Below are 13044 nucleotides of genomic sequence, written 5' to 3' on the forward strand. Positions count from 1 at the left end.
TTTTTTTCTTTCAGGCTCCAGATGCTTGAAGCCATCTGCAAACACTGGGAAGGACCTATCAGCTTGGCACTCTACCTTTCCGATGCAGAGGCCCAGCAGTTTCTGCGCTATGCCCAGGGCTCTGAGGTCCTCATGAGTCGCCACAATGTTGGGTACCACATAGTATACAAAGAAGGCCAGTTCTACCCAGTGAACCTCCTGCGGAATGTGGCAATGAAACATATCAGCACGCCCTACATGTTCCTATCGGACATTGACTTCTTGCCTATGTATGGACTCTACGAGTACCTCAGGTAAACCTGGGAAGTGTTCATATGCACAGATTCAGGGTATAAACAGTGTGTGTATAAGCAATCAGCCTGACAAGGAAGCAGTTTAAACCTGATGATAGGGTGTTCCACTGGAGTTCAATGTCTAGCACTGTGGAGCGGGAGCTAACCAGAAAGAGGAGACAAATACTGCCAGCTACAGAGTAGTAAAGGGAGCAGAAAATAAAATCAAGCTGCTTTATCTCTACCAAAGGTGGTACTTTGAGTTTCAGGGACACAAACTTGCACTGGTCCATCAGTGTTCCTTAAGAACTTTCTAACCCATCATCCCCAACCCATGCAGACCCCATTAAGTGGATAGTAAACACTGCCTGATACTCTTAAATCAGGGGTGTCAAACTCATTTGTTATGGGGGCTTGATCTGACATAATTGAAACCTTGTTGGGCTAGGCCATGTGTGTCATAAAATGTAATGCCAGATAGCAGAGATACAGACTTTATAAAGGACATGGACAAACACAATTAAATATTTTTTTAACTTAAAATATGCTTAAAAGATTAGCACTCTTGCAATATTTTGTTTATTTAACAGTCTCTGGTAACTGACACCTTTTGGTCTGAATTATTGCATCAAAGTCTGGCGATAGTGACTGCGCTGTAGCAATTTTGAATATGCTGTTCAGGTGTGTGTCTTTAAGATGCAAGCCTACTTTTGATTTATTGACATGCATTACAAAGTCTCACAGTCAATGCTTTGAGCCTAAGATCCAGGAGAAAACATGAAATGACTGGTCATTGTGAGCTTTTGTACATAAGTTGCTTTGTGTTCTGGTCACCGAATGGAGAAAATAGAGACTTGGCTCTGTAGCTCCTGTGCGATTGAGCAAGCCTGGCAAAGAAAGCTGTGATGCAGAAGGAAGCAAGAGAGATAGAAAGAACCAGATGACAGTAAGGTGCTCATGGGCCTGATCCCTCCAGACCTGATCTGGCCCTCAGGCCACTTGTTTAACATCCCTGCTCTTAAGTAGCTGGTGGACCATCGGCAGTGGCAGGACACACCCCTCCAGACCGAAGATGGTTTCATTGTACACTTTCTCAACCATTCTTCCCAAAATTGGGTTTGGATTCACATCTTTTTTTCAGAACCCAGTGTGAATGAATACAACTTTATATGTTTTGAATATTTGTGATGACATTTTCGGATTGAGTTTATGAAGAAATTGAGAAGACCACATAGAGTATCAAGCAACGTTTAATGGTTCATTACTTCAGTGTTAAGTTTGTCTGTATTGTAGCTTTATCACACTGAAATTCCCATTATCTTGCTTACCTATTAAGTAGACAGTAGAGCAATCCTTTGAGTGTGGTCCACTATCCTCTTCACTTGCTCAGAAGAAAAAATACTAGAACAGAAATCCTGGTGTTCTGTTTTCTTAGTCATGTTCTAGAAAATAAATCACAACAATATTCCTGCATTGGCATGGAAATGCATTGGATAAACTAGAGGTTCCTTCCATATCCTCTATCCATCTATGGATGCCTTTAACAGAAGAAATGGGGGGGGGGGGGAATTTACTGAAGTTGTTATCTCGCTGACATACTGTTAACCCACTGCTTGAAAGTGGAGGTGTGATCCAAGCAGGTAAGATAAGCGATTGAAAGATAAGATCTTGTCAAGGCAGAATAATTACTGCACTGGGCTTGGGTGAGGGATGGCTTCAATGGGTATTGTGTAGCAAAGAATGTGAACAAGTTGGGTTGCATGGTCTTCAGACCTCTGCTCTGTGTACATGCCCTCCTTTAATGAATAGTTTTCACTTTACTTGCCCCTACTGAATGGAGCAATGAGGACACCACGTGGCCAGCTTTAAGATCTCACTTCCATCAGTTTTCGTAGCTTTCTTTCTGTTTTATACAGGATTATCTTTTCCCTCTCCAAACTTTTTTCACTCCTCCTAGCTTGAACATCTCCTTCCTTTTTCTATTCCCACATATCATGTCACAGGCATTGCATCCCCTACCTTCACAAGGTAAATAACACAAACCAAAAACTTACAACATTATATATGCACTGAATTGGTTTTGTTCTGACAATATTGGCTAGGGATACTAGCATTCCTCATTTGCTCTCTGCAGTCAGGCATCAGGAAGCCTGGGATGTCTGCTATCCCATCCCAACTTGCCCTACCTAAGGCCAGAGACAGTATGCAGTACTTGGATTCAGTTTAGCAGCACTGACAGTTCTCAAGGCCGGGTTTGCTTTGCACAATACATGTGGAGCATGCACCTTTTTTTTCCTGGCAGAGCTTTCTATTTGTGGCAGGATGGGAAGGATAACCTTGGACACAAGCATGTTTTCTGTCACTGAGAATCCCAGAACCTTCCGTTGGTTTTAGAGAGTGGTGGTGGTTTCCCTCCTCTCTTCTTTTATCCTGTGGGATACAGTGATTGTGTTCACTGTATTCTCACTGTGTGTGAGGTCTTATATTACTGCCCCCCCACACTTTTGCCCTATATAGATTTAAAATATGCCACAATATTAAAACACTCCCCTTTCCTCCGAGACAGTGGTGAGGTACTGCCCAAAAGCAGCTTTCAGGGAATAACAGGAACTGTGTGATAAAATGATGAGGACTGCCCCCCAAAGGACACACAGAACAGAAAGGGAGCGTACATTGCTATTGCATCCTTTCTCCAGGGAGCTCAAGGCAGCATTCATGATTCTGCCCCTCCTCCAATTTTATCCTCAGAACAACTCTGTAGGCTAGGTTGGGCTGCGAGTGAGTAGCAGAACCATAGTCACTCAGTGAGTTTCATGGCAAGCGGGGTTTGAAGCCAGACCTCTCTAGTCCCAATCCAACACCCTTATTCAGTGGTCATTCATACTGGTCTGAGACTGCTGACTTCACAGCCTCCTTTATATATTTTTTTGCTTGTGATAAAGGTCTAGGGATTTCTCCCATATGGTATCAAACAAACTCTTTCTTGTGGACACTGTGTTAACATGTGAGTGAGGTCATGCAATATCATTATAAAATTTTCAAACTCTGAAAGTTGGGGAAGTTTGCTTGTAGAGCTTCTAGTCTGGAAACTGTCCCCAATCCAAATAAGCGTGTAAATCAAATTATCCAGTTGTTTTATGGGATGAAGAACTAGCAAGGGGGGAGTCAGCCCCCACATCTCAAATCTCTTGAAGATTTATTGTGCAGACATCCCCAATGCTAGAGCACTGCATCACAGCGCTGTTACCCTACACTCCAGGTTCTTGGACTATGGCCATAAAATACAGCATTGTTTCTGTTAAATGTCTGTCTTCTTGCACTCCACCTCCTGGCTGCTTCTCTACTGGATCTGTGAACTGGACAGTGAAACTGGAAAGAACATTTCCACATTGTGCAGAGTAAGGAAATACTTTTGGGTTTGGAGGAAGCAATTAAAACATAGTTTATTCAGGAGTTAAGGAACTGCCAGTTAGTGAACTGGGAACTGTAATAATTTTTTGGGTTGCATTCAGAGTAGGGGTGCCAGCCTCCATTTGGGGCCTGAAGATCCCCTTGAATTACAACTTACCTCCCAACTAAAGAGCTTCGTTTCCCTGGAAGGTGGAGGAAATGGATGATTTGGAAGGTGGATTTCCCAAATCTCCAGGGGTTTCCCAGCCCCAGTTGAAACCCCAAGAAATAGCATCGTTGTTTGTCTGTCAGAAAGACAATGAAGGCCAGCGTGTTCCAGTTGTTAGTATATTCCACTGGAAGTGGGGAGATCTGGTTCAAGCCTCCAGTCCTATGAAACTCACTCAGAGATCTTTGGCCAGTCACTGTCTCAGTCTAGCTGATTTTATAGAGCTGTCATGAGGGTGAACAGAGAAGGGGAGAGAAATCTCTTTGAGGTTTTTAAAAGACTATCAGGATTTCTAAAAATGTGATAATTCCTCTTAAGTGAATATATGCATAAATCTGGGAAGTTGCCTTGACTGAAACAGTTGGTCCAGCTGTGTTTTCTCTGACTAGCATTAGTCTCCAAAGCCTTATGCATTTATGGATTGTGTGTAAGACCTTGTGAATCAAAGCTGTGCATACTGTGTGTACCATTGAGCCATGGTACCTTGTCCCTGTTATAACTCCATGATCTCCCTTCTCATCTGGAGTTTTGTTCATGTGTCCAATGTGTGGGAACATTATTTAAGAGAGCCAGTGTTGTAGTGTGGTTAAAGAGTGGAAGACTCTAATCTAGAGGACTGGGTTTGATCCCTTGCTGCTCCACATGAAGCCTTCTGGGTCACCTTGGGCCAGTCACAGTTCTCTCAGAACTCTCTCAGCCCCACCTGCCTCACAAGGTGCCTGTTGTGGGGAGAGGAAGGGAATGTGATTGTAAGCCACTTTGAGACTTCCTATGGGAGAGAAAAGCAGGGTATAAACACCAGTTCTTCAAGCACACTTTGAAACCATAAGGTTCTTCTGTAGATAGTTTCTTTCAGAGTATGAGGAGGGCAGACAGCCACTGCAAAGTGCATATTTATGCGTAGCCCATGAAGTAATCTTCTGAGGCATTGTATAGGAATAAGAAACATTCTAGGATATATCCGGATTGATCACTTGCTCCATATTAAACATTCTTTCTGGCGGCAGCTGCATAAATCTCTCTACTTCAATCACCACAGCACATAACATAAATTAAAAATACTCTTAGAAGTAAAGCTGTGTTAGATTAGGAAAAGGCTCAATATTCAGTGCGTGTGGTGGTATCGAGCCTAGCAAAACGTATCAAATGAAAATGTTGTACATGGTGAAAAGGAAAATCAACTGAAAGAGTTCATAAGTCTCCTCAACATAAATAACTCAAATTCAGATAGAACATCCATATGCTGAAGGTATATTGTTGTTGCTGCTGCTGTAAAGCAGCAATCCAGGTCTGTCATGCAGACGAACAAGAAGGTGCTTGGGAATCACAAAGTCCATATAACTGAGGGGAAATTTCCATAACATTTCAAAAGAAATAACTTCTTAATTCCTACCTTGCTGCTGAAAGAACTACAGTTCCCCAAATTTCCTTTGCAGAAGGAATATAAACCCATGATGGAGATTATAGGGCTGCCAGCTGAGTTGGGAAATAGCTAAAGATTTTGGGAGTGGAACTTGAGGAGAGCAAGGTTTGGGGAGGGGAGGGACTTCAATAGGGTATAACGGCATATATCCCACCATCCAAAGCAGTCATTTTCTCCCTGTGAAGTGATCTCTGTCATTTGGAGATCTCCTTGGATCTGTCAGCAGCTGCATAAATCTTTCTACCAGGACATTTTTTGTAGCAGGAACTCCTTTGCATATTAGGCCACACATCCCTGATGTAGCCAATCCTCCTAGAGCTTACAGGGCTCGTATTACAGGGCCTATTGTAAGCCCCTTGGAGGACTGGCTACATCAGGGAGGTGTGGCCTAATATGCAAAGGAGTTCCTGCTACAAAAAAGCTTGCTTTCTACTTCAGTCACCACAGTACATAGCATAAATTAAAATTACTTTTATAAGTAAAGGTGTGTTAGATTAGGAAAAAGGCTAAATATTCATTGTGTATGGTGGTATCAAACTTAGCAAAATGTATCAAATGAGGTTAGCAACCCTATGGAGATAGGTCATTTTGTAAGCATGACTGTAAAATTGAAGCTTGAATTATGCAATCAAGATGCACATTTGTACAATTCATTATGATTACAGAAATTAATAGCATTTTTTTAAAAAAAAATTCCTGCTATGTCTTGTCTGTGGCTTATCAAGAATTAGGGAGGAATGGTTACCTGGAAGTAGATGAAGTGGGCATCAGGGTGGGGGGACATGCTCCCCACTGACCACTGGTCAGAGCTGGAGGCCCAAACACACATTGGCATTTCAGATATTATATGGAGTCATGGTTTAATTTAACCAGCTCTGGCTTTATTCTTTCTGGTTCCCTGTGGGCCAGGATACTAGCTAGGGCTCTGTGGGGAAAGTGCTGGGGGTGATAAATTCAACATCTGTGGAGGCAGACCAGAATCTTGAATGATCTCTGCAACCCCAAACATTGTGTCACAATTGTTACATGGAGTTACTGTGTCCAAACTGAATTTCTATGTTTGGTTCTTCCTGGAAAATGTTGGGTTTTGTTATTGTTTGTTTGCTTTTGCTGCAGGTAGGTGGTCCAGACAAAAACTTTATCAACAATGGCAGTAATTTATATCCATGTGTTTATTATACTAATAATCTCATCTTAAATTAATCCTAGTTGTGCACCTGCTTTGTGTAGCAATTTAACTTCTGCATTAGTAATTCCTCTCCCACTCTTACTTTTTCTTTATTTTTGTGATACATTGTTAAACGAAGCTTGTAAAAAACAGGTCAAGGAAATTTCATTTCTGTTATTTGTACAGAAAAGACAATAAATGTCTCTTCTTTTGAGGGGCTACTGTTGTACCCAAACACAAGCTGCTTTTCTCTTTCCAAATGGTCTAATGACAATTTTATCTACAACTGATTTAGTGCTGTTAAGCTAAAGTGGAAGGACGAAAGAGAAGGGTTCCATCTAGTGGCAGGTTGTAGTCACTGTTCTGATTGCACCACTTGTTCTAATCCTACCACACCATGAACAGGAGAATTTATCTCATGAGTGCATGGATCTGATATTATCAGTTGCAGGCAGATGGTATTGAAGGTGATCCAGCAAACCTGAAACACCCAAGTCAAACAAGGGCTGTATGCTGATTTGGAGTGGCAGTGGCCATCACACAGCTATGAGGGCACTGCCCCTGTATGGCACGTGCATTTCAGGTATGCTGAATGACCTGCAGAATGTCCTTCAAAGTGAATTAATATCATACTAGAATTCACAGGATAATTCTCCTAATAGTGTGAGGTAACTGTTCTGACTCCTGTTTGCAGTGAGAACGATACAACCCAGGAAGTCTGCCGTGACAGCAGAGAAACTTGAGAAAATGATCTACAGATTAAGCCAATTGAAAGGCTTAGCCCCACTGCTTTTAATGAGGCACAAATGGCTTCAGCAGTCTTTTCTTCCTGCTTCAGTACTTTGTGGGTCATACCAAATACTGTGCCAAACACACAGAGGAAGGTGTAAGTTAAAGTGGTAGGTGGAATCATTAAGAGTGTCATGAACACTGAATAATTCCGGCATCTGGCAAAGGCTGGATGTAAAGGAACTTTCTATTTAGAAGCAGGTGCCTGGGTCATTTAGAATTGATGGAAGAAGGGGGGCAAGGGGGAAAGTGGAAAAGAAGTACCTGAATAGGAGTCTGATAAAATTCAGTAACCTCTGTGCACTCACAGCAAAATGTAATGTGGGCTCTTCAAACAAAAGAGAAGTTTCCTAAGCGTTGTCTCATTTTATGGATCAGCCACACAGAGTCCCGAGGGGAAATGTGCGATTCAAAATTAATGTGAAATCCCCAAATCTTAAAGTTTGTTCAGACTGTTCTCTCCTGTCCCCACCCCCACCCTTTGGGCTAATAGGGAAGCAAATCTTTGTGATGCCAGTGATCCTGCAATAGGTGGAAACAGTTTACTGCTAGCAAAGATTGCCCTGAAATGCCCACTGCAGCATTGTAAATCTCATTACAGTTAGGAGAGCAGAATGAAGAGAAACTTTCCTTAAAAAGCAGATTCTTTTTTTAAAGGTGCAAATTTGTTTTTAACAATGTACAGGTGCTTCCATTAAAAGCACGTTAGGGGTGCTAAGGTTTCCATGAATGTGAATTCCAGCTTCTGTGAATAACCTTTTACACTGCTCGTGTGAGTATTATTAGGAGTCATTTTGTAGAAAAAGAAGTGTCAGAGCTCATTAGCGTAACTCATTTGCATAGGCCACACACACCCTGACATCACCAAAGTATGTCAGAAGGCAATACCCACCACTCAGGCTCCATCCCAAAAATCTCCCAAGTATTTTCCAACTCAGATAGGGTTGCCAAGTCCAATTCAAGAAATATCTGGAGACTTTGGGGGTGGAGCCAGGAGACTTTGGGGGTGGAGCTAAAAGCAAGGGTGTGACAAGCATAATTGAACTTCAAGGGAGTTCTGGCCATCACATTTAAAGGGACTACACATCTTTTTAAATGCCTTCCTTCCATAGGAAATAATGAAGGATAGGGGCACCTTCTTTTGGGGTTCCTAGAATTGGACCCCCTGGTCCAATCTTTTTGAAACTTGGGAGGTATTTTGGGGGGAGGCACTAGATGCTATACTGAAAATTTGGTGCCTCTATCTCAAAAAACAGCCCCCCCAGAGCCCCCGATACCTGCGGATCAATTCCCCATCATTCCCTATGGGAATTGTTCATGGAGGTACATGATGGTTGTGGGGGTGGGGCTTCCCCCACTGGCCAGCTGGCTGGGGGAGGGGGGAAGCCTGTAAAACCAGGAGATCCCCCTCTGGGATCTGGGGATTGGGAAGCCTAAACTCAGAGCCTACCTGGAGAAAAATTGCAGGCATGATCTTGCCTCTGCCACTGGCTAGAGAGCAAGGGACTGTATTATTCTATAAATACAAGGCAGCCATTTTCAACAGTGGAACAGATCTGACTTCAGCTTTCCATCACCTCCCCCCTCCCTGTAGCCTTTACATAGGAAAAGTACAGTTTTTCTCGACAATGCACCAAAGCAGCTCACATGATTTTCCTTTCCTCCTTTTGATCTGCACAATAACCCTGTGAGGTATGTTAGGCTGAAAGTCTGTGAGTGGTCTGAAATCACAGTGTGGACAAAAGCAAGATGGAAGCAACTTCAGAAGGGTATAATGACACAGAGTCCACCCTGCAAAGCAGCCATATTATCCAGGGGACCTGATCTCTGCCATCTAGAGAGCAATTGTAATTCTGAATGAACTCCAGCCCTCACCTGGAGATTGGTGACAAGGGTTCCCTAGGAGGAATTGGCTAGTTTGGAGGATGAAGCCTATGGTCTCACCCCTCCTCAAATCCTACTCTCTCCATGCTCCACCCCTCAAAACTCTAGGGATTTCTCAAACTGGAGCTGGCAACCATGTCTCCTTCCCAGCAGCAGTAGCAAGCAGCCAGGCCTAGAGTAGCCAACCTCTGGGTAGAGCCTGAAGATCTCCTAGGATCACAACAGACAACAGATCTCTCCCCCTGAAGAAAACTGCTTTGGATGGTGGACTCTATGGCCTTATATTCAACTGAGGCCTCTCCTCTCCCCAAACCCTGCCCTTCTCAAACACCACCAAAAAATCTTCAGGAATTTTCCACCAACCTGGAACTGGCAACCCTATTCAGGACTGGGCCCTATGAGCTCTCCCTCAAAGGCCAAAAGAGGCCTAGAAAAGGCCTCCTCCCCCTGCCTTTTAGTGAGAGAACCAAGATTGGTTGAGTTTTACTGAGAGAAGCAAACTAGGTTTCCTAGCAACAGCTACTGCCTAGCAGTTTCCTTAGTGGCCCAATCCTCATCTGCCCTGGGGCTGGCAGTGGGCGGTGGAGTGGAGCAGACCCAGCCCAAGGCACACAAGTTGTGTTGATTGGTGGTTCATGGGCCAATGACTGATGTGGTACACACCACAGCCAATGGGAGAGCTGAAAAATGTTAGGACGTTAGGCGTTTACATAAAATATAAGATTTATTATTTATTACATTAGACTTATAGCCCACCCTCTCTTGCATCACAGGCTCAGACCTATAGTAGACGACTTGGATGAGCAGCTATTTGTGAGACTCAGCTGGCTGAAAGGAAATCTGTGTCAGCCATAGCAATTCAGATTTCCAAAGCAATTGAGCAGCTGCATTAGCTGATGATTCTGCATGTCAGAACGTAGGTGAAGGTTTAAAGTCTAACTTGGTCTTTTCATGTTAAAAAAGCCCTCTCTGTACATTCCAACCTAGCATGTGTGGGAGAAGGCAAGGCTTAATTCCTCTCCGTGGGACGCTGATTTTATATATACAGAAAGGTGGTTCTATAATGCCTGACCAAGCTGCCCCACAGTAAAAGATACCAGGCAAACACCCTCTGTGAGAGCCTCTGGCAAGAGCATGAGGCCTTTCATAACCTTGCTGAAATGAGAACAGCATGGGAAAGAGCTGCACAGGCAGATCTGAGAAGGAGGAACTGGAGTTGGGGAGCTAAGCAGGAATGAATGAGGAGACCAGTGTGTTAGCATATTGGCTAGTTAGAGCAGAGCAGTCTATTTAAAAGATTTAATAAGGAATCAGAAGAGAAGGGAACTCAAGGCTGGGTATAGTGGGTAGAGTATAGCCAGGGTGAGGACTCAGACACAGACAGTAAAGAGGAGAGAGGACCAAAGTGAGGGGAAGACAACAAGGGTAGACTTAATGGAGCTGGAAAGCCCAAAGGAAAGATCACTACCAGTAGCTGAAGAAAAGAAGGCAGTAGATGAGAATAAAGAAACAACTTGAGGGGCTAGAAGAAGTCAGCTGGGATCAAGAGCATGAAGGTTAAACAAAGTCTGCCATATTAGTCTATGCTGTAACACATCAGGATAAAATATTCTTGAAATGTACTCCCATCTACAGCAACTTATTCCCCTTTGGAATCTTTGCTGTCTAACCCAGGAGTGGCTATGAAGTTCCGGAGTAGAAGAACCCGTGTAGCCAGGATCAAAGGCTTTGAGGTAGGATTTGTATTATGGGATACAGCATAGATCCAAAGTTGGGGTAGGAAGATCAGTAGTGGGAAACCAGGATCAGATAGTGTCAGTTGACTGAATTAATCAAGTCTTCATCTCACAATCTGTATTCTGCATGAGCCTGAGCGTGAAGGAGCAGCTCAATGAGCTCAAACAGGAACATGTTGGAAATGTACAAAACAAAGTTTGTTCAGTAATTCATTTCTCATTTCCCTTGCTCTCTCTCTTTCTCTCTCTCTCTCTCTGACGGTGGGGGGGGGGAGGTAGATCGTTGGAGAGGAAATTACACAAAATAACAGTTTCAAAAAACAACTCAGGGACTTTTGAAGAAAGATGCTGTTTTTTTAAAAAAAAAATTAAAAACTGCTGAATTTTTGCACCTCAATAGCTGACAATAAGAGAAACCCATATAAATAACAAAAAAAAATTGTCAAAATGAACAGCCTGGCTTCCTAGTTTTTCCTTGTGCAGCTGAACTTTGCTCACATATGAGAGATACTGTGCTTCCATCTGCAGGTGGAGATACGACTCTTCTTTGGGCATAGCAAAGAAATACGATGAACTTGAAACACTCATCCATCTTTCTTCCTGTTATCATGTGCAAAGATAGCACTAAGCAGAAATGAGGACGAGGAATTTAAAGGATGACAAAATGCAATATTCCCACCGGGAGTGTGGACATTTGGGGCTATATTTATTGGTTACTTTAAGAAATTTAAATTTGTACTGATCTTGTTCTCTGGGTTTTCCCCCCCTCCTAGGAAATCTGTTGTCCAGCTGGACTTGGCCAATACAAAAAAGGCTCTCATTGTCCCTGCCTTTGAGACCCTCCGCTATCGCCTCTCTTTTCCTAAGTCAAAAGCAGAGCTGTTGTCTATGTTGGACATGGGAACCCTCTTCACATTCAGGTACTGCATTGCAGTTTTGTTTTTATATAAGGTTTTTATCCCATTCTGTTTCCAGGGTGGGAGACAGAGAGAAGGTTTAAAGAAAGCCTGCACAGCTTACACATAAAATAGGGGAGGAACTGGGATGTAGTATTGAGATCACGTGCTGTTCAGAACTTTACATCTTGGATTTATCATCAGTGATTTTTAATGTTGGGCTGCATCAAACATGTTCCCGTTGGGGCTGGAGCAAGCAGTGTGCTATTATTTTCTCGCATGCATACAAAATACCTTGCAAACCTTTCTTAATGTCTGCACTTCCCCTGATCTGCTGCTGCTTAAAAAAAAAACCCCAAACTAGTTCTTCTTATTGGGAACAGGGGTTACAGCCAGTTGGAATCACATAGTGAACATGATAATACCATGATACTATGCAGTCGGTCTAAACTGCCTAGATGGCAACATCACACAGTCAACTGGAAGTGAGCATATTTTGGCAAATAATGAAACAGAAATCCTCTGGAGGATTTTTTTTTTTTTTGCACTGCTGCTGCTGAAAAATTTTCTGTGAAAAATCACTCCTTACTTAAAAAAATTATATGCCACCTTTCAACCAACTACTCCCTATAGAGAGAAGCAGGAAACTTCTGTACCACCAGCATGTTCAGAGCCAGTGTGGAAGCCAGCATGGTGCAGTGGTAAAGAGTGGCAGACTCTAATCTGGAGAACCAAGTTAGATTCCCCACTCCTCTACATGAAGCCTGCTGAGCCAATCACAGTTCCCTCAGAATGCTGTCAGCCCCATCTACCTCACATCGTGTCTATGGTGGGGAGAGGAAGACAATGTGACTGTAAGCTGTTTTGAGATTCCTTAGGGTAGAGGAAAGTAGGGTATAAAAACCAGCTCATCTGCCATTGCTAGGAAGCAGCAGCATGGGAAAGGCTCAGCCCCTATGCCCTGTTTGTTTGACCCTCCATGGCAACTGATTGGCCAGTGTGTCAAACAGGATAATGGATTAATTGGACCACTGGTCTGATCCAGTAGGGCTCTTATGTTCTTGTTTTACAGTTTAGCCCTACTTTAATCATACGGGCAGACAGCAGCTGAGATAGTTCATGTTTAATACTATTTCCTCTTAAAAGAAGACATTCATTGAGTGTTTCCTCAAGATACTTATATTTTTCAATACTACTGTGGAGAACATTGAGCTGCAACAGGAAATTTAATACTTCTTAGCTAAAGAGTGTTCTGTG

At 43.0% G+C, this 13044-nt stretch overlaps 1 protein-coding gene across 1 annotated transcript in view; it reads left to right on the forward strand.

Annotated features, from left to right (window-relative positions):
* Nucleotides 1-13044, forward strand: part of LARGE1 (LARGE xylosyl- and glucuronyltransferase 1) — a 515590-nt gene that overhangs the window by 480292 nt on the left and 22254 nt on the right. The window contains exons 12-13 of the mRNA XM_060245549.1: nt 15-293; nt 11665-11811. Coding sequence (XP_060101532.1) covers nt 15-293; nt 11665-11811 — 426 coding nt within the window. The remainder of the gene's footprint in view (nt 1-14; nt 294-11664; nt 11812-13044) is intronic.

The sequence above is a fragment of the Heteronotia binoei genome, chromosome 8 (assembly GCF_032191835.1).
Source record: "Heteronotia binoei isolate CCM8104 ecotype False Entrance Well chromosome 8, APGP_CSIRO_Hbin_v1, whole genome shotgun sequence".
Classification (NCBI taxonomy): Eukaryota; Metazoa; Chordata; class Lepidosauria; order Squamata; family Gekkonidae; genus Heteronotia; species Heteronotia binoei.